At 40.2% G+C, this 27,490-nt stretch overlaps 1 protein-coding gene across 1 annotated transcript in view; it reads left to right on the top strand.

The window, feature by feature from the left end:
* The window catches only part of plekha6 (pleckstrin homology domain containing, family A member 6), a 70,316-nt gene extending 56,846 nt beyond the window's left edge, over positions 1-13,470 (top strand). Inside the window, exons 15-19 of the mRNA XM_068314383.1 lie at positions 2,888-3,046; positions 5,320-5,457; positions 6,601-6,734; positions 10,989-11,137; positions 12,900-13,470. Coding sequence (XP_068170484.1) covers positions 2,888-3,046; positions 5,320-5,457; positions 6,601-6,734; positions 10,989-11,137; positions 12,900-12,931 — 612 coding nt within the window. The 3' untranslated portion in view covers positions 12,932-13,470. The remainder of the gene's footprint in view (positions 1-2,887; positions 3,047-5,319; positions 5,458-6,600; positions 6,735-10,988; positions 11,138-12,899) is intronic.
* The last annotated feature ends 14,020 nt before the right edge of the window (positions 13,471-27,490 follow it).

The raw sequence follows: 27,490 nt of genomic DNA, 5'->3' as shown, positions 1-27,490 counted from the left end.
GAAAATATTTTTTAAGAATTAACAACATGTAAGACACAATCATGAAGTGGAACCAAATTTATTCAACATTTTATATTGTGTTTAGAAATAAAAAAACTGGAAAGTAGGACGTGCAAAAGTATTGGCCCCCTGTTCTGTCAACTCAGCTAACCAACTCAAGAAGTTCCCTGATGACTTCTGAATGATCCAATGTTGACCTAAATGACTTACAGTGACAAACAGAGTGCACCCGTGTGTCATTTAGTCTCAGTTTAAACGCACCTGCTCTGTGATGGTCTCAGACGTCTGTGAAAGGAACACTGGAGAACAAACAGCATCATGAAAACCAAAGAACACACCAGGCAGGTCCGGGATAAAGTTTGGGAAAAGTTCAAAGCAGGAATGGGATACAAGAAGATTTCACAATATTTAAACGTCTTCCAGAGCACTGTGCGAGCAATAATATCAAAATGGAAAGAACATAAAACCACTGCAAACCTACCAAGACCTGGCTGTCCCTCTAAACTTTCAGCCCAAACAAGGAGGAAACTAAGCAGAGAAGCAACCAAGAGGCCCAAGATCACACTGGATGACCTGCAGACATACACAGCTGAGTCTTACTCTGCATAAATATGGCCTTTATGGAAGAGTGGCAAGAAGAAAGCCATTTCTGAAAGAAAACCATAAAAAGGCCCATTTGGAGTTTGCAAGAAGCAACATGGGAGACACAGATGACATGTGGAACAAGGTGCTCTGGTCAGATGAGACCAAAATTGGACTTTTTGGGCTGAATGCAAAACTTTACGTTTGGCGTAAAAGTAACACTGCACATCACCCTGAAAACACCATCCCCACTGTCAAACATGGTGGTGGCAGCTTCATGGGTTCCAGGGTTGCTTTTCTTCAGCAGGGACTGGGAAGATCGTTAGAGTTGATGGGAAGATGGATGGAGCCAAATACAGGGGGGTTATGGCAGAAAATCTGTTGGAGTCTGCAAAAGGCCTGAGAATGGGGCGGAGTTTCACCTTCCAACAGGACAACAATCCTAAACATAAAGCCAAATCTGCAATGGAATGGTTTAAAACTAACCATATAAAGGTATTAGAATGGCCAAGCCAAAGCCAAAATTGCTGTGCACAATCTCCATCCATCCATCCAGTCTCTTCCGTTTATCCGGGGTCGGGTCGCGGGGGCAGCAGCTTAAGCAGGGAAGCCCAGACTTCCCTCTCCCTAGCCACTTCGTCCAGCTCCTCCGGGAGAATCCCAAGGCGTTCCCAGGCCAGCCGGGAGACATAGTCTCTCCAGCGTGTCCTGGGTCGTCCCCGGGGCCTCCTCCCGGTAGGACGTGCCCGGAACACCTCACCAGGGAGGCGTCCAGGAGCCACCTCATCTGGCTCCTCTCAACGCGGAGGAGCAGTGGCTCGACTATGAGTCCCTCCCGGATGACCGAACTTCTCACCCTATCTCTAAGGAAGAGCCCGGACACCCTGCGGAGGAAACTCATTTCGGCCGCTTGTATCCGGGATCTCATTCTTTCGGTCACGACCCATAGCTCGTGACAGTGCACAAGTGCACAATCTCCATCGAACATTAAGGAACGTGAGCTGTTTTGTAAGGAGGAATGGGCAAACATTTCTGTCTCAAGATATGCAAAACTTATAGAGACATACCCAAAAAGACTTGCGGCTGTGATCACAGCAAAAGAAGGTTGTACAAAGTATTAACTCAAAGGAGGCGAATACTTTTGCATGTCCTACTTATCAGTTTTTCATTTGTAAACACAATATAAAATGTTGAATAGATTTGGTTCCACTTCACAATTGTGTCTCACATGTTGTTGATTCCTAAAACATATTTTCAATTTGTTATCTTTAAGTCTAAAAGACACCTCCCTTTACTACCTGCTTAACCTTCCAAAATGATGCAGTAAAAGTTATGGAGAATAGGATACCCATTCCAGCACCAGGATTTCGATGCTGTGCATAAGGTTCTGGCTGCCCTGCAGTGATTGTGGTAACTGCAGTCTCTTTGGCAAAGTGGTCCTTACAAAATCATGACAGCATGGTTAAGACAACCTTTAAGATTATGTTCCTCCTCACCACAGCCAAAACATTTCCCTAGTTGAAAAGAGTGTGCAGAGAATGTAATCTACCTGAACAACAAACCACTAATTGAATTTCTCTGATTTGTTATCGAGAATCATATAGCTGTTATTGAGATAAAACATAGTTCAATAGCTGTTATTTGCAACTCAACAGTATTTTTAAAGTGCTTTTCGATGCAGAGAGAGCTCTTTTTTATGAATGGGTTCACACTGGACAAATGCTGTGACAAAGAGTTTTTTGAGTTTGTTCAAAGATGTTCCTTTCCCCCTAGCATTTTCACTTGTTCCACCTTCTCTAAAAATATGACTACCACCCTGTTCAGCTGAGCAAAAGACCTCAAAGGGCTACCCTACCACTAGTGCCACGTCCTGCATGCTATAAGGAGAGCGACCACCTACTTTAATGCCATGCCTCCTGGATAATAAGTTGAGTCCAGCAGAAGCCATGACTGCATCTGATTGGCCTTCCAACCAGCTGACGTTTAACTGGCAAAAACCGCACAAGACAACTACTGTAACAAATTAGAAACAACAAAAACAACACTAAATCCCCAGCTACAAATGCAAATAAAGAATATAATATATAATATCAATATAATAACTATATGTTATAAAACAAGGACTTAAAAATAATAGGAAGAAAAAGAAAAAAACATGCACTTATCCACACTCAGCTGGTTCACTCTCTTCCTACTCTAAGAAAGGTAGACAAAGAAGAAGATTCCTAATAAGTAGTGTATTTGTTCCACTGCAATGCCCTGCAATATCATCTTTATATCTCTGTCACATCATTTATTGTCACAGGTGCATCCAAAGAGTGCTATGTTTTCTGCAGAGATGAAGGTGAAGATGAGTGTGGAAGAACAGAATGAGCGAATCCGCCAAAATCAAAGGAGCTCTATGAGGGCCAAGAGACGGAGTTTAAACCTTTCAGGGGGCCAACCTCAGGCCAACTACGATGTGGTATGGTCAGCTATTTAACGAACCTGTTCAAATATTGAAACACAGTGTAATTAAATTGAAGTATAACTATGTGTTTAAGGTGGACACTGGCTACTTACTCTGATAAACTGGAAGTTGAACATAATATAATAAATATATTATAAATATATTTATAATAAATATAAATACTAATATTTATAATAAATATAAATATATCCTCATTAGTACAGATAATGTAGAAATAGAACAAAAAACTTACAGTCTAGAAAAGAATCAAGACCCACCCAGTGAAGTAATAAGTTGAGGTAATGTAATACCTAACAATAACATAATAATTCTGGCTATTTTAAATATAACACCAATCTGGCTTTTTAAAATATAACACCAATAATGCAATAACTTGCTTGATAGGTAATAACTTACCTATCATGCAAGAACATTTTTGAGCCAATAACGTAATAACTTTTTTTGCCTATAATGCGATACATTAGTATGCTATTGGATACTTGTCATGTTAGTGGTGTAATTTAAGAGCTGCAGCTGACAAAATGTATGGTAGATGAAAGTGACTGTTCTGACAGAGAACAGTGTACAGTGCAGACAGAGTACATGTGTGTAAATGAGAGGGACCCATGTGGAAGAGTGAGGTTACAGGGAGAAGAAATCAAGAAGGTGGACGATTTTAAGTACTTAGGGTCAACAGTCCAGAGCAATGGAGAGTGTGGAAAAGAGGTGAAGAAGTGTGTACAGGCAGGATGGAACGGGTGGAGAAAAGTGTCAGGTGTGATGTGTGATAAAAGAGTTTCAGCTAAAATGAAAGTAAAGGTGTAAAAAACTGTGGTGAGACCAGCAATGTTGTTTGGTCTAGAGACAGTGTCACTGAGGAAAAGACAGGAGGCAGAGCTGGAGGTAGCAGAGATGAAGATGCTGAGGTTCTTTTTGGGAGTGACCAGGTTGGACAAGATCAGGAATGAGTACATCAGAGGGACAGCCCACGCTAGAGGTTTTGGAGATAAAGTCAGAGAGGCCAGACTGAGATGGTTTGGACATGTCCAGAGGAGAGATAGTGAATATATTGGTAGAAGGATGCTGAGTTTTGAACTGCCAGGCAGGAGGCCTAGAGGAAGACCAAAGAGGAGGTTTATGGATGTAGTGAAAGAGGACATGAAGGCAGTTGGTGTGAGAGAAGAGGATGCACAAGACAGGGTTAGATTGAAGCAACTGATTCGCTGTGGCGACCCCTGAAGGGAAAAGTAGAAAGAAAAGAGGAAGAAGAGACATTAAGATGAATTCTGGAGAGTCTAAAAGGTCTGGCCTCACAGACTGTTTAATGATTGTGCATGGCTAATTCCAGTGTTAGCCCCATGTAATAAATGAAGCAATCGAAAGTGTCTTTAATTCCACAGAGTCAGGTGTTTCTTCCTCAAATGTATTTGGGAGCAGCCAGGAGGACAGCTATCAAAGATTCTGAGAATAGAGAGGTCCATCATAAAGTAGTGCAGGAAGGTGGCCTTCCATTGAGTGCAGCTAACAAAGCCAGACTTATCCAAAGTTCCACTGCTGACCTTGTGTTTGGGAGCAGAGGGATAATTCCTCTACTTTTCTGTACCTGTTGCAAATTCAAAAGAAAGACAACCACCAGTCTGTTAGACAAAGCCTTGGGATATGTTTTTTCTAATTTTCTCTGGACCTCCCAGAGAAAATTACAGGTGTGAAAGGGCAGGTAGTTGTTTTAGAGTCATTATATCAGTCAGCTAGTACACACATACAACTGTACCAAAATTATTGTGACAGGATATTCTTTACACTGCTTGATGTTCAGTATAGAAGCATGCTTACTAGTTAGCATCTGCTTTGGTACACCACCAAATGGGAAGGGCGAGACTCATTACAAGCAATACGTCACTGAGATGACAAAGACTTTGCAGGATGCTTACAGGTTGGCAGCAGGAAACTTTACACAGAATCACCAGAGAAAAAAGGCCCATTATGACAGCCATGTGGAAGAAGTGCTTTCGAAGGATGATGATAGGGTCCCAATTCAAAATATCAGACTGACAGTAGAGGTCAAGCTGCGGGATTTAAGTTCCCTCCTTATGTTGAAGTGGAAAAGTTGTCTAACCTGCCAGTGTACACAATATAACCAGAACATGCCTCTGGAAAAGTCAAAATATTGCACAGAGATTATTACCAGATAAGATTATATAAGATAGGATGAGAACCCCCCCCATATAAATTGTTTATAATTGTGTGTGTGTGTGTGTGTGTGTGTGTGTGTGTATGTGTTTGTACAGGCTCGTAGGCGTCTAACTGCTCATGAGATTGACATTAAAGACTTGGAAGCAGCAGTTCGTGGCCAGGAGCAGGAGTCACCTCGCGAAGAAATTGCTCGTCTGAGACGGTTACAGGTTGACTTGGACATTAGCAAAGGGGTGAGATTATTCAGTTTGTGTATCATTTCCACATTCCTGTTCATTGCTCTGCGACATTCTCTCACAGGTATCGTGCATTTTGAAGCCGATAAGGCCTGAAATTCAGACCTGTCAAATATACTGCAGTAGAATAACCATGCAAAATCATAAGTACATAGTGGACGAAATTTTGAACATGGGATAAGCCAAAAACGAGAAGTGGAAATATTAAGATGTGATCAGCAAGAAGCAGAATGTCAGTATTTTAGGCCAACGAAAAGTAAGGTCTGGTAAAAGATCTAGGACAAAAAAAGGAAAAACATTGCAGTAATGACATTATTTAGGAGATAGTATGAAAAGAAATATTAGGTGATTTTATTGTGGTTAGGAGTGGAAGGCTTGACAGTTAGCAAGTAAAGAATACTTTCATTTTATTGTTGTTTTATTTATTTAATTATTATGGATTTTTTTGCAAGACACAGGCAAGGACAACACAAGAAAACGGTGCATCTACCTCTCGATCATGATTTCACATTTTTAACCATTCACAAAATTTCTTTTGTGAGTTTTTCAGTTCTTTGAACTTCGATTATTATATTGCACCAATAAAATTATAACGAGCTATAACCATACACACACTAAGGAACGTGAGTGAAATACCTCATACAAGGTCAGTTTGAAATGCATATTGCAGTTGCTGGGGACGGAACCACTGCTCCTCATAACTTGACGAATTCCTCTACCACTGACAGATTAGGAACAAATTATTATGTGCAGCTATGGCAAAAGGCAGAACTACTTTCAAAGGAGAAGAGGGGATATAAATTAAACAAATGTAAAATAAAATAAACATAATGAGCATAACCTAAAAACAGCATAAAAAATAAGCATAACAGCTCCATTGAGGAGAAACATTAACGCAGACATTTACAAAGACACAGCTGAAAACAGCTGTGTCTTTGTAAATGCTTCTATTTCAGTGAGTCACTGTAAGAACCACTCCCTCTCTTTAGTGCAGAAATAAAATATAAAGTTATTCCCTTATTTTCATATTGTATATCTTAGGTAACTGTTTAGAGGCTATAAGACGTAAATGCAAATTTGTTTGAATAAAGGCTACATGAGTAAGGATCTATTCTTATAATATGCATCACATTGTTATAGCGCTTGGCTTCTGATGAGATACTGATCCCAGAGGACTACCTGGATGCAGAGAATAACAATCTTCTGAGCCCAGAAGAACAGAAGGAGAAACAGAAGAAACTGGAGAGGATCAAAACTCTCATTGCCAAATCAAAGTACGTTTTTTCCAAGACATAATTTTGATAGTTCTTTGTCAGCTGGCATAAAGTTTGAGAAGAATATTCAATAGGAAATAACACCCATTCATCCATCCTTTTTCTAATTCCACTTCATCCAATGTCGCGGGGAGCTGGACCCTATCCCAGTTTGCTTAGGGTGTGAGGCGCAGCACACTCTTGAGCCACACAGAGATGCAGACAAACACACACGCACACACTCACACCTACAGTCAATTTGGGAGCGGCCAATTAAACTGAAGCACATGCTTTTTGAGGTGAGAGGAAGTCCTACAATGAAAAAACACTAACTGATAAATTCAAAAAACATATACTTAAATCACCACGCCAAGTGTACAACAAAAAATATATATGATTTTCATAGGGAATATAAGAGATCAAAATTCTTATTGAAAACTGGTTAACTGAAATAAACATAATGAGCATAGCTTAAAATAAGCATAAAAAATAAGCATAACAGCTCCATTGAGGAGAAACATTAACGCAGACATTTACAAAGACACAGCTGTTTTCATCTGTGTCTAAGGGTATGCATCCAATATGCGGCCGTTTTTTTAGGCAGTGATCCACAAATCCTGGAACGTACCCCCCTTAGGTTAAAGTACCAGGGGAAGCGTGTGACCCCAGGGAATGCAAAGGGAAACTACCTTTTTGGGTACACACACACACACACACACACACACACACACACACACACACACACACACACACACACACACACACACACACACACACACACACACACACACACACACACACAGACACCAAAAACTGTGTGTGGTGGAGGGTGGGGGCCTTAATAGAGAAGCAATTGAGAAGGACTGGTTTAAGGCATTTGACTTGGGTCTACTCCCTTGTTCACCTAAGCTTCAGTTTTTGCAATTTTGTCATTGATGACAAGTCCCTCGATCTCATTCCAGCTCAATTGACTCTTACTTACTCTACTTCCCTGACCAACTTGGCACCCCCTCCTCCTCTGCCTATTTACCCACATCATGAAGAGTCATGAGTTGTATGAGTTACGTGCAGGGTGCTGTCTTCTTCTTTTCCTTTCGGCTTTTCCCTTCAGGGGTCACCACAGTGAATCAATTTCTTCCATCTAACCCTGTCTTCTGGATTCTCTTCTCTCATACCAACTTCCTTCATGTCCTCTTTCACTACATCCATAAACCTCCTCTTTGGTCGTCCTCAAGGCCTACTGCCTGGCAGTTCAAAACTCAGCATCCTTCTACCAATATATTCACTATCTCTCCTCTGGACATGTCCAAACCATCTCAGTCTGGCCTCTCTGACTTTATCTCCAAAACCTCTAACATGTGCTGTCCCACTGATGTACTCATTCCTGATCATATCCCTCCTGGTCACTCCCAAAGAGAACCTCAGCATCTTCATCTCTGCTACCTCCAGCTATGTCTCCTGTCTTTTCCTCAGTGACACTGTCTCCAGACCAAACAACATCGCTGTTCTCACCAGTTTTGTACACCTTTACTTTCATTTTAGCTGAAACTCCTCACACCTGACACTTTCCTCCACCCGTTCCATCCTGCCTGTAAACGCTTCTTCACCTCTTTTCCACACTCTCCATTGATCTGGACTATTGACCCTAAGTACTTAAAATCATCCACCTTCTTGATTTCTTCTCCCTGTAACCTCACTCTTCCACTTGGGTCCATTTCATTCACACACATGTACTCTGTCTTACTGCGGCTAACCTTCATTCCTCTCCTTTCCAAGACAAACCTCCATCTCTTTTGCTTCTCCTCCATCTGTTCCCTGCTCTCGCTGCAGATCACAATGCCATCTGAAAACATCATAGTCCATGGAGATTCTTGTCTAACCTCGTCTGTCAGCCTGTCCATCACCATAGCAAACAAGAAGGGGCTCAGAGCTGATCCCTGATGCAGTCCCACCTCCACCTTGAACTCCACTGTCACACCTACAGAACACCTCACCACTGTCTTACAGTCCTCATACATGTCCTGCACTGCTCTAACATACTTCTCTGCCAGTCCAGACGTCTTCATACAACACCACAGTTCCTCTCTGGGCACCCTGCCATAAGCTTTCTCCAGATCAACAAATATACAATGCAGCTCCCTCTGGCCTTCTCTGTACTTCTCTATCAACATCCTCAAAGCAAATACTGCGTCTGTAGTACTCTTTTTTGGCATGAAACCATACTGCTGCTCACAAGTGCTCACTTCCGCCCTTAGTCTAGCTTCCACTACTCATTCCCATAGCTTCATTGTATGGCTCATCAGCTTTATTCCTATGTAGTTGCCACAACTCTGCACACCTCCCTTTTTCTTAAAAATGGGCACCAGCACACTTCTCTTCCATTCCTCAGGCATCTTCTCACTATCTAAGATCCTGTTGAACAACCCAGTCAGAAACTGTACTGCCACCTTTCCCAGACATTTCTAAACCTCTACAGGTATATCATCTGGACTGACTGCCTTTCCACTCTTCATTCTCTTCAATGCCCTCCTCACTTCATCCTGACTAATCTTTGCTACTTCCTGGTCCACAACAGCCACTTTTTCTAGTCTTTGTTCTCTCTCATTTCCCACATTCATCAGCTTTTCAAAGTACTCTTCAAAGTACTCAAAGTACTTAAGGTACAGTATTTTCCGCACTATAAGGCACACCTAAAAGCCTAAAATTTTCTCATAAACCCGTAGTGCGCCTTATAATCTGGTGCTCCTTATATATGGATTAAAATTCATATTAATATTGGTTAAAAATATGATCGCTGAAAAAAAGCCGGCGGTCTGGCCGCCAGTCATGCCGCACTCCGCCACCGGAGGAGCACCCTCACAAGGCAATCAGGCCTACGCCCCCTAACAACGGTAGTCAAGGGGCATCACCGAAGCAGCTCAGTCACAGGCTCTGACTGAGCTGCTCTCAGACGGTAGAGCAGACTGTAGGAGCACCGATGATTACGTAGCAAAACATAAGGAACTTTCAACAATTCTATTAAGAAAGTTTGACTGACTGACTGATCTCAGTATTTCCTAACTATTTGGCGTTGGAAATAACCAACTTTAGACTTAATTGGTCTTAAAAATGCCATTGTGCTGTAATCTGGAATCTAGTGACGCTCCATTCTATTAGTCAGTGGAAACACATGGAGAAACTGGCATAAAGGTGAATGAAAGACCCTCAAAGCTGAACTTCCAGTCTTTTCGGAAATTTCAAGAGCAGAGTCACTGCTAGACAAAGGTGTGCTGCAATTTATTTACAAATGTAGTTGATAGCTCTGGGCGGGCGGCGGAGGGGCGCATTCAGGCTTGTGTATTCTGTCTGCAGCGACGTGCGGTGAGATTCACGGCGGTGGGGCACCGACGTTAAAGTCAGTTCTAGGAGTAAAACAGCGTCATATTTGCCAGTAAATTAGCAGCCTGACATTAAAAACCAGTGGACTACAGTCCGACTGGACTACCGATCAATCGAAACAATATTTAATTAATAAGACGAACGTCGGAGTTTAAATATCTGCTTCAAACTTCAGATCAGGAAATAATCCGCTCATTTCGCACTGACTGGACTCGTAATGAATTTAAGTTGTTAATGTCAGGTTTTTTTAATATGCGTGTTGACTGCTTTCTAAGATGGCAAAGTGATCAAGTGATCAGGTTTCCTTGATGAGGCTCAGAATGGCTTATTGACATAACAATAGGGGCCATTCAAAGGTAGTCAGGAAGTCATGAATGCAGTCATGACTGCCTGAGCAGTGTGGCTCTATCTAGTGGACAGATTGTGCAACTACAGCCACTGCAGTTTATCAAATAAATTTGATTTATTTTTTATTGTGTGTGCCTTATAATCTGGTGCGTCTTTATATGTGAAATAAATTATAAAACAAACAAATTATTGAGGGTGCCCCTTATAGTCCAATGCACCTTATAGTGCGGAAAATACTGTACTCAAAGTGCTCATAACTCTTCAAAGAGCTATGAGCAGGGTTTCGATTTGTGATTTGTTATGAGCACGGTGTGATTTGTGAAAAAAGATGGGAATGGGTTTTTTTTCCTGATCATGAAATAAGCAAACAACAAGCCTAATTTTTTTAGGTTAATATCTTCTTTTAAGCCTCCCTAGAAATTATATACATATACAGTATATACACACATACATATATACACATCGCATTTGTTGCACTGACATTATAGATGACAATATTGCCATCTTCCTCATTTCTTTGTCTTTGCATTTTAATTTATCTGCTGTCAGTTTGCAGAACATGATTCCAAACCTGGATAAGCCATTGGAGGGCAGGACTCCCAACAGTTCCCAGCAGCAACTGAAGGAGCAGGAAAAGCGTATTGAGATATCCTGTACTCTGGCTGCCGAGGCCTCCCATCGCAGTCGCCTCCTCTCCGGTAGGACTTGTAACACATGGCTGCCAATAACATATGTACACATCATTAACATTCCCTACATAATGACACTGTGTTCCCACAGCACAGGTCAAGCCACAGCAATAACTTTCAACAATTCATTACCATCCTACTTTCACCTTCAAATTCAGCCAACTCATATCACATGCAATGCCATTTTTTGTTATTTAATATCCAAATCTACTGTGGGCAAGTAAAATTTTTATGTGACCCTCCAATAAACTGGCAATTTAACAGTTTGTAACTTGTCCGTTGATTAAGGCAGTGACTCTCAAATAAAGGGGTGTGCCCTCCAAGGTGGGGTATATTGAGGTGCCTGGGGGTAAGGTGGTGGGAGGGGACATTTTCATTGAAGTACCAGAATAAAGTGTAATTGCACATCCACTACTGTAGGTGGCAGTGGCACTTTCAGGTCTCATAATGTGCTATTCAATAGAACGTGCGCAAGGAAGATTTAAACTGCTATGGTGTAAGGTTATTTTTCACAATGCACACTTCCTGTTTCTAGGGGGAAAGTAGCAGAAAATAATTGTGAAGCACTGGTTTAAGGCATTGGAGATTGTCTGCTCCACATTTATTCAAGAAAGTAACCTCAATACCTGAATTTCTTCGCGAAAAATCTGACACACTACAATTAATTACGACTAACACTAAGATTATTTCAGATTATTTAATGAACTATAGTGTTCACAGTAAAACCTAAGGGAAAAATAAGAAAAAGTTTCCAAAATACCAGTAACGATCAAGTTAGTCAAAGCTAGCAACAGCAAAATCTAGGAACAAAAAAAGAAGCTGCTGGAGACATTGGCAAAGCACTACCAAACAACATAATATTTAGCTGGCAAAATGAGAAAGGGATGACGTGGCTTTTTGGAGTGGTTTATTACTGATAACTGGGTGTGCCTTACCTGCAAACTTAGGAAAGTAGAGAGTTGGCCATGTATGCCTCCTGTCACACATCAGACCATAATGGAATCATTCCCATGTGATGCTTCCATGCAATGTTTAGTCATAGGACAGTTCAAAATACCTGTCTGAATGGTATACAGTAATCCCTCATTACTTGCGGTTAATGTGTTCCAGGGCCACCCACAAAAAACAAAATTCCGCATTATAGCGACAAACTATTTTATTATTTACCGTAATTTAAACGTTTATGAACCCTCCTCATACTGATATAAAATCACCTTTAATCTGTATTACCTTTTCCCACAGCCTTATAGACTGTTTAAAGCCCTTCTGTATTAAAGAAAAGTGTTTCTTTAATACACGTAAATGCGCAGCGTTCCATGAGTCTCGTAACGCAATGCACTTCCGGATGGTGTCAGTCAATAGAATGCATATGCGTTATCACATGACTACCGACTAAAAATCTGTAATGTCTTGAAGCAGTGAATTTTAAACCCAAATAAGCAAGGGATTACTGGATGTCTGTTCATCCACCCTGTCTCCAAGATTCCTATGAGCATTCTATGACATTTTTCATAAGAATCATTTCTTTGCTACTAATGTGTATCTCTAAACATTAAATTGTACACATAAAATATATCATGGTAGTTTGTGTCCACAGATACACAGAGGGTTATCTGGCATGCCACATGATGATTATGGAAAATCAGAGTTAGTATTTTACTTTTATATTTTCATGTGTACAGGTATCTGTTGTCTATAACCTCTCTTGGTTGGTTAAGTCCTTTTTCCCCCCGCTTTCTCACTGATGCCACATCCCTCTATCTCATTCCAGCTCAATTTGCTGCAGTCCCTCTGCTTCCCTGACCAGCTTGGCACCTCTTCTTCCACTGCTGATTTCCCCACATCATGAAGAGTCATGAGTTGTATGAGTTATGAGTCACCATAGTTTAGATTCGCCCTCACATACTAACACTCACCTTTGAGCCCTATTATGTTTGTTCCCTCTTCTTTTGTTACACCCCTAAAAAAAGACAGAGTGGGTTTTTTGCAAACTGACAGTTTGATATTTGTCCTCAAATTTTATTTTATTTTTTCATTAATTTAAAAAAAAAATGTCCACAAATTTGAACTGGGACCTGTCCTTGTCCCACTTGAGTACTCAAAGCACTCAACAGAACACATGAGCATTCATCCATGTACATTCATACACTGACAGCAGAGGTCACCATGCACGGTGCCACTGGCTTGCCAGGAGTTGAAAGTGTTCACATACACCTAGACATGGACACCCTCAAGCACTTTGGTTTGCTTTTAACTGAATTACATTCCAAATATTCTTATTTCTCTCATGTAATAATCCATATTTTGTTCTTACACTGTATTTTTTTGCCTATTTTGTTTCTTTGTAGCTCAAGCTTTGCTGTAAAGTTCCATGGTGCATCTTCCTGAGTGGACACAGCAAAAAAAAAACATGGCTCGAGAAAAGTTAGATTTATTTTTCAAAATAAAAAACTACGGTTTGTTTGAAAATAAGCTATCATTACTTAAAAGCTTGTAAATTGGAACATATTTCAATTTAGCTCAGGTACAACAATTGTGTAGATTACTGATCAATTATTTAGATTTTGAGATATTTTTGGAAAGATAAAAATGTCCAGTCAAGTCAAGAGAACTAGTTTTGAATAAACAATTTTCACCTACAACTCTTCATTACTATCAACGTTGTCTATTTTCAATTATGCTAATATCCAACAGCCTTTAGTACAGTCAATACTGTCCAAACAGTCATAAAGATTGTGTTTGTTTCCATCTGCATTTGTAAAGGAACAGATAAAATAAAAACCCATCCTAAAAAGTTGATGAATGCCAAACCTTGTTGTACATTTGGTAACAATATGGCAAACATCAAATTTGATTGCAATTCCATTCTTGATCTGTGAATACTGTGATTCTTCAAAATTGCTGCACAAAATGGAGTGTCTTATTGTGAAAGTGTTGTCCAAATACTTGTCGCCAAATGCAAGCTGTATTCTTTTCATATTAAAAAAAGCATTGTCTACTTATTCTGATAACTAGAGTGCCATTTATCTGGGAGGTGTGTGTTTTGATTTCAAGATTGCATTTACAACTTGCCGAGCTACTCGTCATTGGAAATAATGTGGGTTATGGAAATTATTCAAAATGTAAAGCTGAATTTTATTTAATTAATATGCATGGTAAATATTGTTATAAAAAATCCAAAATCTATCTCAAAATATTAGAACATTTCATAAGATCAGTCAATAGGATTTGAAATACTGAAAAGTCTAACCAATGTTCATTTTTAGCACTCAAAACTGGGACTCCTGCTGCACAAATGACTACATGTGCATGTGTGGTACTGCTGAGACATAATGGAACCAATCTTTCTTTGGAAACAGCCATCAACTCATTTGTATTGTAGAGTCTCTTGTCTCTCAGCTTCCTCTTGGCAATATCCCACAGGTTCTCTAAAGGATTCAGGTAAGTTGAGTTGGCTGGCTAATCAATTATGGTAATATCATGGTTAGCAATGCCATTCCGAGCAGTATTAGCACTATGGGCAGAAGCCAAGTCCTTCTAGAAAATGTTTGTCATCAAATAGAAGCATTAAGTCCTCTAAAATCTCCTTGTAGACCGCTGCATTGATTTTGGACTTCATAAAACACAGTACACACCAGCAGTTGACATGGTAACAAGGCAACATTATGTAAAATGACCAACACTGATAGCATGATATTTTTTGTTTAAATATATTATGTAGTAAATAATATATGTATACTGTAATTGAATACAGTGCGCCCTCGCTACTCAGGATTAATGCTTTCCAGGAACCACACGGATAACAAATTCCGCGATAAAGCGACAACCTATCTTATTATTTATGGTAATTCAAACATCTATGAACCCTCCCCATTCTAATATTAAACCATCTTCTGTCTTGTCTTTTCCCACACTCTTATCAACTATTTAAGGATTTAAGGTAGGGTTGAGCCGGGTACTTGTTTCAGACGAGTATACGTTACAAATAAAGCATTTTTGACGAGTACGAGCATGATACGAGTAAAACTCGTTAATACCCGTGGTTGTGCTGAAGAATTCTCATAACCAGCGGTCCCCAACACTTTTTGTGCCATGGACCGGTTTCATCTCACACAATATTTTCACGGACCGGTCTTCATTTGTTTGATAGTTGTTAATGACGCCAGGTCAGCTGTAGTCTAATAATAAATCATCCGCAGTGGTTTTATGTAAAATGCAGACATCAACAGACAATAAACGACCTTTTTTTCTTTAATTAATAATCAACATCTCTATAAATGAAATAATAGCAGTGACGTGCGGTCAGGAGAGGCAGGTGAGTATCATAACAGAAAAAAGTGGAAAATGGAAGTATAAGTTGAATGGTTATATTTATTCAGTGATGTGTCTTATATGGTTATTTTTCGTGTAATGTCACCAATTTTACATTATTTTTATTCAAAATCATTGAATTTTCACATTTACCGCTGGAACACCGAGAAGAGACCTGCGTTGAGGCACCAGCCAGCCGAGCCTCACCGTGGATTGCGCAGTTGAAAAATTGCAAGAATTCTCATTTTGCACTGTACAATCTTAACAAGGTTCTAAGTAGTAATTTGAAATGCAAAAAGAAGAAATGGGAGTAAGAAAAAAAAATTGAGTGAGGAATTTATTGCAAAAACCATTAAACTAAAATAGAATGTTCATCAGCTGATCAAAAGTTTAAAAGCACAGTAAAGTTAAAATGAACTGGGTATGTATTTGAAGTACATAAGTAAAAAAATGGCTTGGTGGTATTTTGATTTTTTTATTTGCAACGGGGACTTAGAAAAATGAAATTTACTGTAAGTTATGGAGCGCGCCATGACAGCGGAAGTGACGCAGTCGTAGACAATGGGGTGAATCCATATCAACGCAGATAAAGCAAGGGACAAGGTAAAGAGCTGGCATTTTCGTAAATATTTATCCGAACATCGCTGAAAATAATGTCGTCATCGGAAACTGAAGTTCCCAGTGAACCCACCTGGGGGTGTCATTATTCCATATAATTACCACCCGATGTACAAGTAGGGTTTGGACATCTAGTTTTTTGTATGTTTTATTTCAGTGTCACAGATCTTCTCAATAAAATGACCTGTCCATCACTTTTGGCATTGTTAACTTTTCGCGAGTGCCATAATCACACGATAATCTGGTCATAAAAACATTTATACAATAACTTGAGTACCTCCAGACATTAATTAATTATCAACTAAAACTTGGGAATTCCGAATAAATACTATGGGTTGTCCGAAAATGATCTCACCTTCAAATCTTTTTGGAAATCATCTGAGGTAAAGTGCTCATGTCAGACCCTCGGATCCTTGGTCATATTGACCCGGTTTATCCGTGTTCTCCATCTCCTTCCTAGTTTCTCAGAGGGTATTCTAAAGAAGGGTAGGTCCTTGTCTTTGTTTGTTCTTATTGTGTTGACAACCATTCACCTTGCAGGTAACCATGATATTTATCGGGTTTATCGCTCCGTTGATCGCATTGTGTTCTATGGCTGCCAGGCTGAGTTTGTCGCCAATGATGTATGACACCCACGTGACCACTGGATGCGGAACCTGCTGCAGCGCAGGTTTTAAGGTTTTCTGACCAAGGGGATGATGCTACACATATAAAATGTATTTTTTCGTCTATTTTTCATAAAGTTAAATAAGGATTACCTAAACCAGTTTGATAATCCATTTATAATCATCGCTGTGACGGAAACTTAGATTAATGAAAACAAAGGCATGGATTTCTATTTTGAGGGATACAACATGACTTGTGTGAACAGGAGGAACAAAGGAGGTGGGGCCCTGTTTATTGAAAATAACATTAAATTTGAGACTCTAAAAAATATGTCGATAACTGTTGATAATATAATGGAATGTGTAACTGTGGAAAGGTTTGTGAAAAAAGGTAAAAATATTGTTGTAAGTTGTGTCTACAGAGCACCTGATTCTAAAATAGAAGATTTTACTGAATGTGTAGGAAATTCACTCTCGAAAATCAATCACAAACATGTGTTTTTATGTGGTGATATCAACATTGATCTGTTAAACCCCAACAAAAACGCACAAACAGAAAGCTTCACTAATACGATGTACACATTCGGTTTACAACCTTTAATCACTAAACCAAGTAGAATAACTACTCATAGTGCCACCCTGATTGATAATATTTTCACCAATGTTATGCTTAATGAGACTATGAGCGGTCTGCTGATCAATGACATAAGTGATCACCTCCCAATTTTACCAACTATGACTGGAAACAAACTGTGTGTCGGGAACAGGTCCAAACATTCTACAAGAGAGTCAAGACTGAAGAAAGAATGAATGCACTAAGAAATGATCTATTAGCTCAAAACTGGTCTGATGTTTACACTGCTAAGGATGTTAACACGGCATATGACTATCTCACTGATAGAATAGAAAAATTGTACAATTTACATTGTCCAACGAAGAAAATTTATCTAAACAAAAAAGGTGTTAAGAAACCATGGATGACATTGTCATTGATCAATGCCTGTCGGAAAAAGAATACATTATATAAAAGTTTGTTAAACAAAAAACAGAACAAGCAGAAGCCAAATACAAAAAATATAGAAATAAATTAAATGTCATAATACGAACATGTAAGAAAGAATATTATAGTAACCTGCTTGCAGAAAGTAAAAATTACACTAAAAAATTATGGGACATAATCAATAATGTTATAAAACAAAGTAAGGCCAAATCGTCCTATCCAGAATACTTTAATATTAAAAATACAAAATTTGAGGACATGGATAAAGTAGCTAATAAATTTAATGAATTCTTTGTGGGTGTTGGACCTGAGCTGGCAGAAAACATTCCTGTCTCACACTTGCACTGGGATTATTTAGACGACATTGGAGGAAGGAACCCAAACTCAATGTTTCTGGCGTCAGTGAAGGACACAGAGATAAGACACCTGGTCAGTCAATGCGTAGCAAAAACTTCTACTGATGTGAATGGATTTGATATGAAGCTAATTAAAGACATACTGGATGGAATTCTGCAACCACTTACACACATACTGTATGTAATTTGTCATTTAAAACGGGGGTGTTTTCTGACAAAATGAAGATTGCAAAAGTGGTTCCGATATATAAAAATGGGGATGCTTGTGAATTCACAAATTACAGACCTGTTTCAGTATTACCACAGTTATCAAAAATCCTAGAGAAGCTGTTCAATAACAGACTGGACAAATTCATAACAAAGCACAATCTCCTTGACTGTAGTCAGTACGGCTTCAGGAAGGATCATTCCACTGCCTTGGCACTGACAGAAACAATAGAACTCATTACTGATGCCATGGACCAAAAGTTGTACTCCATAGGAATTTTTATTGACCTTAAAAAAGCTTTTTACACAATTGATCATAACATTTTAATTGAGAAACTAGAACGAGTTGGATGTAGGGGTACAGTACTAAATTGGATAAAGAGTTATTTACATGAGAGGTCTCAATATGTCACTCTGGGCGGGAGGACATCAAAAACATTAGACATTGTGTGTGGGGTACCACAGGGGTCAGTGTTGGGTCCAAAATTATTTACACTTTACATAAATGATTTATGTAAGGTCTCAAAGGTACTTAAAATGATACTCTTTGCGGATGATACAACCATCCTTTGCAAAGGAAATGATATAAATAAACTAACTCAAACAGTAAACAAGGAATTAGCCAAGATGCAATTATGGTTTGATATAAACAAATTATCCTTGAATCTAACCAAAACTAAGTATATGTTATTTGGGAAGAAAAGTTGCAAACACAAAATCAATATTAAGGTGAATGATGTAGATATTGAAAGGGTTAATGAATTTAAAATGCTAGGAGTGATTATTGATGAGATGCTAAATTGGAAACCTCATTTAAGACAACTGCAAATTAAGTTACCTAGACGTGTATCCATACTCTGGAAAACTCAAAATCAGAAGGCACTCCATATAATATATTGTGCACTAATCTTGCCCTATCTGAACTACTGCCCTGAAGTCTGGGGAAACACTTTTAAAAGTGGCTTACCTTTATTCCTGACCCAGAAAAGAGCCTTGAGAATTATTCACAATGAACTATTATAGAGCTCACACAAACCACTTATTTATTAAATCTAAACTACTGAAAATACATGACAACATTAGCTATAAAACTGTGCAACTTATGTATAAAGCAGCCACTAACAATTTACCTCAAAACATACAATCACAAATACAGATTAATGAATCCAGTTACAAACTAAGAGAAAACACAGCATTTGTACAGAAAAAAGCAAGAACAACATTAAAAACATTTTCATTATCGTTCGCTGGTGTCAAACTCTGGAATAAACTGGATAATGAAATTAGGAGTCTGGGAACTCTAACTGCCTTTAAAAAAGCATTTAAAAACATGATTTTAGAAGGTTATAATTCTGACGTGAATGATAGTTAAAGAACTGCACTGTTATGAAGAATTAAACTTCATGTTGTCAATCCTGTGAAACAAATGTCACTGTAACCTTTGTGCAGTAACTGAGTACATGCAAGATGTTATGACTGCTACGAAAGTGGAAAGGAAAGGAATTCTGAATAAACAAGGACACTACTGACCAGAAACAACCCTTGAAAGGAATTACAAAATTAACATTAACAAAATTTGGACTCTTCTCAAGAATTGATAAAGAGGTGTGCAACAATGCATGCCTATTGCAGTAAATAGACGGATTAAAACAACAATACCAGAATAAATTAATCGAAATTGAATTGTGACATGCAATGTATGAATTGGTTGACAATGTGCTGTCATGAGAGAGATGTTGATGATTTAAGGGACTGGAACCTTACAAGCCAATGGCTTCTACCCATCAACCCTTTTTTTCTTTTCGGATGTTTTTGCTGATGTCTCAACACTGATGAAAGTAAAATCTGTTGTACTAACATGTCTGGAAAGAAGAAAATAAACTGAATAAATAAAATAAATAACATATGTCACTTAAAATTAAGTTTACTGTCCTTTAAGACCACATCTAAAAAAAACCCCAAAACCACCCTAAAATAGAAATAAAATTTCCAATAATGCACTCAGTGATGCGTAGCTGGGGCATTCTTCTTAAAATGTCAAAAATGTTTTTTGGCATGCTTGATGCTAGTGTTTCCAGGAAGCTAGTGGAAATGTTGCTCCAAGTAGTGAAGATGGCTTCACCGAGGGCATCCACGGTCTGGAACCGGCATTCATTTTTGTAAACTTTCCTCACCATTCAACCCCAGTGTTCTCAGTTGGATTTAGATCAGGGATTTTTCAAAAGAGTGATGTTATTTCTCTAGAAGTCATTTGTCAGTCGTGTGCTGTGAACTGCAGCGTTGTCCTATTGAAAAACCCAGTCATTACCTCACAGACGATGGCCTTTAGTCATGAGGAATGCCCCCAGCAACTTCTCCACATAGCCAACTGCAGTTTGACGCCTCTGCACAACCTGAAGCTCCATTGCCATACTGAAGGAAAAAGCCCACCAGATCATGATGGCGACATCTCAGGTGGATCTCCTGGTCATGTCAGTAAGACAAGGTCTTTGAAGATGTTTTTTGTTCTTAAACCCTTCTCTCGCAGAAACCGACAAATTGTTAGTGGACTGCAGTTGGCTCCAGTGACCAGCTTAATTTGGGTTGAGGTTCATCCCGTGTCTCAACAGACAGCCTATTGGATCACCCAGCCTAGAGCTGGCGAAATTTTTTTTGGTCCAACTCTTGACATTTTTTCTTTATAAATCTCAGGATCTTTTAAGAAGTTTAAAACTGTCTTACTGTCTTACTTCATCCAACTTCAGCAGCAATGGTTCGCTGCAAGAGGCCTTGTTGATGCAGCTAAACAATCCAAACATGTTGTAAGAGAGAAAAAATGTTTGCCTTTCCCATCAGTTCATAACAGTGTGAATGCCTGACAGAAAATTACACTGAATCCAAAATTTTTGTGAAGATTTGGGCTTTTAAAGGCTGTGGTCTTAATATTTTGATCAGTTTATGAACAGCCTATTTCATTTTAATGGTTGTTTGCAATAAATTGCTTGCTCAATTTTTTTGTCTCACCATCATTTCTTCTTTTTGCATTTAAATTAATTTATTCCAGTGTAGCCCAGTTGAGGAAAACGAGAGGTTTAATCTAAAGGAGCCGTAAATTTAATAATGTAGTATTTAAGGTCCTAAGGTAGTCATTTTAATATTAAAAAGACTGATTTAAACAGAGATTACGGAGGGTGGTCGAGTGTGGTATGAGTGGATGCTGGGGGTTGGTTGTGAAGGTGTTCCGTTCCATGCCACCTGCGGGCATTGGCTGGGGGGGCGGAGGAGATGGCGGGAAAAGAAAGGAGGAGGAGGAAGGAGAAAAAAAGAGGAGAGATGGATTGTGGGAAAAAGAGAGAGAGTGGACGAACTACTACTCCTAACGTTGAGAAAAAAGTTAATTTTGCGGTGGGCAAGTAGCTCATTGTTTTGTGGAAACGGTAACAGCGAGAGGAGTAAACACAGGGTCCCGGTGTGTCAGCGTGGATCAGCGGAGCGAGAGGTGGACTGGCCGGACGACCCTCGCATCTACGAGACGTCAGTTTGGAGGAGGTTGTCGCGGAGAGACTGTTTCCCTTCACGGTGGCCGTTGGACACGTTTGGCGCAAGTACAGCACAGTATGGGGAGTTGATGCTGCAGCGTCTACGAGGAGCTGTGAGTTGTTCGGTAACTGTCGGATGCTGCTGAGGACCGCGTCATCACCACACGGAGCGACACACAGGCCTGCATCGTGGGTGGGGTGTGTGTGTGTGTGTGTGTGTGTGTGTGTGTGTGTGTGTGTGTGTGTGTGTGGGCCCACAAAGTGTGTTAAAGGTGTAAAGTTATTTTTTCAAGTCCATTTCAATGCCATTATACAATTTATGGGTTGGTAATATCATTCCTTTGATTGAGATAAAACAGATTGTGTTCAATCTTTAAGGTGTTAAAGCCTTGGGTCATATACTGGGCATTTCATCGTATCTTTGCATGTCATTTAATATTTTATTTTATTACGTTCCATAAGGGAGTTTTCTTTTTAATTTTAAAACAAAAAAACAAATATAATTTCAGTAAAGAGATTCCTTTAAATTTAACAGCTGTTGTCTGGGTCAGTCATTTCATTATTATTCGAACTCAACCCACCCCATGGCTACATGGGGCGCTACACCAATATGAAGGCTTACATAATGGGATCAATCTAATTCACGCCATGCCTAAGCAGCAACCACTCTCACACACATAAATACACACACACACACACTAGACAGAGAGAGAGAGGGAGATTTTTTTAAATTTTGATTATTTAAATCACGTTTATTCATAAAAGCCAAATTACAAGATAATCCTGTTGGCACAAAATCCAAAAGAGATTCACGTAAAGAGGATTTTCAATAGTACTGTGCGTTTCCTAAACAAAGAAACATATCTACCCTTTTAACATTTATCAAACTAACAATTTTTTTTTAAACCAGACAACATTTAAAAACAAACACCTCTCTTTCCTTCACAATCTTCCCTTTTATTTTTGTCCACCACCTGTAGCTGTCGCTTCATGTCCCCCAGGCACCTCTGTCGTGACCCATTTGCCAGCCCCGCTCGCGCCGCCAATCTCTCCAGTGCCTGAAAATCCCTGGTTGCCAACTCCTTCGTCTCCAAATGATCAACCAAGTACAAGTCAGCAGGCCCTGCGCAGGACTGCTCGCTGCACTGCTGGTCACCATTCAAATGTACATAATCTCCCCCGGTCTGCTGGTCGCAGTGATGGTGCTGTTGGTGTTGCCGCTAGTCCAGTGTCCAACACCCAGCTAGCTATTTTCCGGCCTTGGTGTTAGCTCCAGCATCTTGCACACGTCGTCGGGCCGACGATTCAAAATGTGGGGGTAGGTGTAGCCAGAGGCTATTTCCCTCCCTGTCACTGTTTGGCACTGTGCCAGCCTTTTACGCACAGCTGTGGCGCACTGATGGGGGGGGCGGTGCTACGCACACCGTTATATTCAGGTGCGTGCGGTCGCGCCCGCTCTCTCCTGCTCCTCATGCGCTCCCGTGGTGTTTGTGGCTCAGCATGGCCGCAAATTGTTTGGCGTGGCATCGGCAGCTCAGTTTCCTCAGACGGCTTCCCATTTGGGTGGTGTGAACCTGTCGTGTGGTCGCCATTTAGGTACCCAACCGTCTCGTCCAGGTAAGCACCCTGCCATCTTTCCCTCCTGTGGGTGCGTAATGCGCACTGTGGTGACACGATCTCCACCTGTTCCAGTGTGGCTGGCTGTCGGGGGCCGAGGGAGAGGGGCTGACCTGTGTGGAGCTCTGCTCAGTGCGTCTGTCTACCTGCCCGCTCTGGTATGTTAGTTTGCGCTTTGTCTGCCTTCGTTTGCTGTGTTTCCACGCACCAGCTCATTAACATCTCTGTGTAAATCCCAGGCTGTGTACCCCAGGTGTGTTTGAGACGCACATCCTCCCGTTGCCTGGGGTGTGCTGTGCTTGCGGCGCGCTGGCCATTACAGGACACCACGGACCACTACTCCTTGGGCCACGCTGCTACCCTGGCTCTTCTCATTAGCCCTGGCCCTTTTATAATGGCTTAGTCTTGGCCCTTTTATACTGGTTTTATTTCATACTGGCCCTCTTAACCATTTTGTTGAAGTATGGCACATTTGATTTTGGATTATTTGGCTCTTGGAGTTTCCTTTTGTTGTTCTTCATTTGGTTCTTTATTTTGGTTCTGTTCTTATTTTGGTTAATTCATTCTCAGTTACATTTTGTTATTTACCATTAGTTTATTGAATTAGTTTGTATATTTAAATCATGTGAATTATCATTTAGTCCACACCAGTTTGTGCTGTTCTGTTGTGTTAATTGTTTTTCCTTTTCTGTTAGGTGCTGCGGGCTGACAACGGCAGTTTTATCCTTGGTGGTGGCGCGTTCTTCACGATCCCTTTTTTTGGTTTGAGTGTGTGCAGTGTCACTGGGTGATTCGTTTGATTTTGGTTGTCCCTGCCGCTTGGTAGGCCTGGAGCCCCAGCCCTTATTTCCTTTTGACCCCAGTGCTCACCCTATAGTACGGCATAACTGGTGTGTGCCACATATTGTATTATTTTAATTCTTTTGTTAATAAAAATTTGTTTGTTTTAATGGAAAACAGTCTCGCCCCAGTGGTATAACGGACCTGTGTGATCAATCTGAGTTTAGGATTTCCTGGGGTGCAATTCCCCAGGTGGCGTTGTCGACTCATCAATTCCGGTATTCCTCACCACCCCATACTCCGCTCACGCCACACTAACCAGAAACATGTTGAGGTCAGGAAAGAAATTTTCTACTTTCGCCCTCGAACCTTTTGTGTCTTGTAGGAATTTTTAAAAAATCTTTTTCTAATCATATTTTTATGTTACGGCCTCTTTCAGACTGTTGTTATTTTCATTCTCAGAGGTACTGGTTCAAGTTTCAAGTTTATTTATTCTTATATAGCCCAGATTCACAGAAAATGTCTCAAAGGGCTTTATAATCTGCACATGGACATATTCCTCTGACCTTTGTGTACTACGAGCAGTATGACCCTCACATCGAATAAGGAACAACTCCCCCCAAAACCCTTTTAGCAAGGAAAAAAGTGGATGAGAGACCTCAGGAAGACTATTTGAAAAATTATTGAAAAATATTGTCTTTCAGTAACCACGTATTGGCAGAATATCTTAGTTTATAAATCAGTGAGGGAGATTTGGGGAGAGAGTTTGTGAGCTCTGCGTTCAGTGAGTTTGAGCCATATAAAATGCTGCTTTTATCATCGACGATAATGTTGGATTTTCTTCTCAACCTGAATTCTCAACCTGAATTGACTAATAAATATTTTATACTTATGTACTTGGTCCTGTCCTTTCTGCCACCACACCCACTCCAGCCTTCTCTCTCGTCTTCTTATCTTATCCTGTTCCTGAGTGTACAAAAATTGATGTAGCGGCGAACAGCTGTTTCGTCAGCTGATGCGCCTGCGCGTAACCATGGCGGTATTGCAGCGCGCATGATCAACCAAACCTTAGCTGTAAATACTGTATTTTCATTATAGTGTACCCGGCAGAGCACGTCTGCACCCGTGTTCACCTAGGTAGTCCCGGATAAAGTTGGTGTGTAATTCGGGAGAGTTCGGCCATTCATTTTGCGCATTTAAAATAGTTTACGTGTAGGTGTGTATGATTGCAGCGATGAGCGCTCCCGGCTCATCAGCTGGGGTGTGAGCATGTTGATTACTCACCTGTGTCAAACCAAGCAGAGAGAAGAGACGCCACAGAGCGCGAAAAATGTACTAACAAAGAGCTGAACGGACCGCCGGTAAGAATACTTTAGTTTTTATGTGTGGATGCGAGGTATCTGAAGTGTGGGTGAAGTTATTTGTAGCGCCCGGTGCTGTGTGTAAATGTTGACTGCTAGTGAGGGCATGGGATAAACGGGTCATATTTTTTCTCTATATGCAGACGGAATGTTTAAGGCTGCTATAAAAAATTTTTTTTTAAATTTGATTTTATAGTGGATATGGCATTTAAATGTGTGTCTAAACCTGGTGGGAAATTGTGTGTTGATTAGCTATTAATTTATATGTTGGTTTGATAAAATGCTTAATTCATTGGTTTCATGGGTTAAAAGAAAAAACAAATGTATTTTATCTATTTTGATGAATTTACATTGAAATTACTTACATCTGTTTTAACTTGAAGGGAAAAAATTAAATATTTTCATGCACTTGGTTAATGGTTAATGTGAAAGGGTTTGATAATTGATCAATATTAATTTGTATTTATTATAATTATTGATTATGGGTCTGATAATTTTTTGATTTATTAGAACCTGTTTTTCATAATGATAATCGTGTGACGTTTAAGGTTTTTCACCTACTACTACTTTTGAAGACTATTGGAGAAAAAGGTAAAGAAACATAAAAGAAAAAGAAGCAACGACCTGATCTTTGAGTGAATTCCAGCCTTTTGATGTTCGGCGTTGGTACACCCCTTCAAGTGTGGGGTTAGCAAAGAAAGCAAAACACTTGACAGTGAAAAACCACATCCAGCGGTTGGAAAATCCCCAATCGAACCCAACTGAAATTCCTGCGTCCTAGTTCACCCGACGCCCCCTCCCAAGTCCAGCTCCCAGCGGCCTCCAAGTCCACTGCCCCAAAAGTTCTCAGTAAAACCCAATATGGCCGAGTCAAAGTCCCTACAGCAGATCAATAGGGAGAGAACAACTGCCAAACAGCGGTTTACCCGACAGGCAAACTTACTGTTGAAGTCATGCAAGAAAATGTCGGCAGAAGAACTGGTGGAAGCTTTCAGCTAGGTCAAACTTGAAGCCGAGAAGGTACTGGAGGCAAATGAGGAGGTGGAAACCTTGACTGCGGAGGCGGAGTTTGAGCCTACTGCTAAAGAGGACTTAAATGCAGATGCGAGGAAAACAGCAGAGGACTGCGAACAGAAGCTTGAGGAAGTGGAGTGTAACTGCTCCCAACGTTTCTTTTTCTGAGACAGAGAATCCACGCTCCGACTGATGTTTGTCCAGTATTTATTTCTGCGGTAATACCGCAAACACCGTGAAAAACTGAAACGAAGTATTACAAACACAAGCATCTTATCATTATGATACAAACATGAATATTATACAAAGTAAAAGTAAAAGACAAACATACCGTGTGCGCTTTCTGCCTCAAAATTTAGGAGGAGTTAGGAAGTGTTTTATCTGACCACACAGCTTCCCTTTTTCTGCCACTGTCTACTGCATGTGGTGTGTAGATGGCTTCAAACAGAGCAAACCTTGCCACACCCTTAAATCAATTAGGCAGGTAAACTACTAATTGGTGCAGCTGCTCAGTACAACATAAAAGTTTTCCCAGTAGATGTCGCCACTCCTTCCGAACAAAGGTAAATGTCAAAACAAACTATTTACAGCATTTTAACAAGACAAAAGAAAACTAAGAAATTCCACTCTGTGGTAATAAACACCTATGGACAGCAACATGGAGGATACTGTCCAGAAGGTTCTATGGCAAAACTTCGGCTGCCCTGAACTCTCCCTTGCAGTGGAGGCAGCTGAGTAAGAGTGCAAGCGGTTGGCAACAAGCGGACCTAGCCTGAAGCTGGAAGTATACAAACTCATGCTCAGCAACCTCGAGGGGCTGGTGAAGATGGCAAAAGAAACCCTGCGCCAATGGACTCGGTGGGTCCCAGAAGGAGAGCGGCCTGACTTCCGGCAGCGAGTCAGGTGTATGGGGAGTTCTCTGCAAGAGTTAATTTCAGATAAGGCTAACCTACTGCAGGTGAAGCTGGAAAACAA

Source organism: Antennarius striatus, chromosome 5 (genome assembly GCF_040054535.1).
Source record: "Antennarius striatus isolate MH-2024 chromosome 5, ASM4005453v1, whole genome shotgun sequence".
NCBI classification, from domain to species: domain Eukaryota; kingdom Metazoa; phylum Chordata; class Actinopteri; order Lophiiformes; family Antennariidae; genus Antennarius; species Antennarius striatus.
This window is presented reverse-complemented; position numbering and strand designations above follow the sequence as displayed.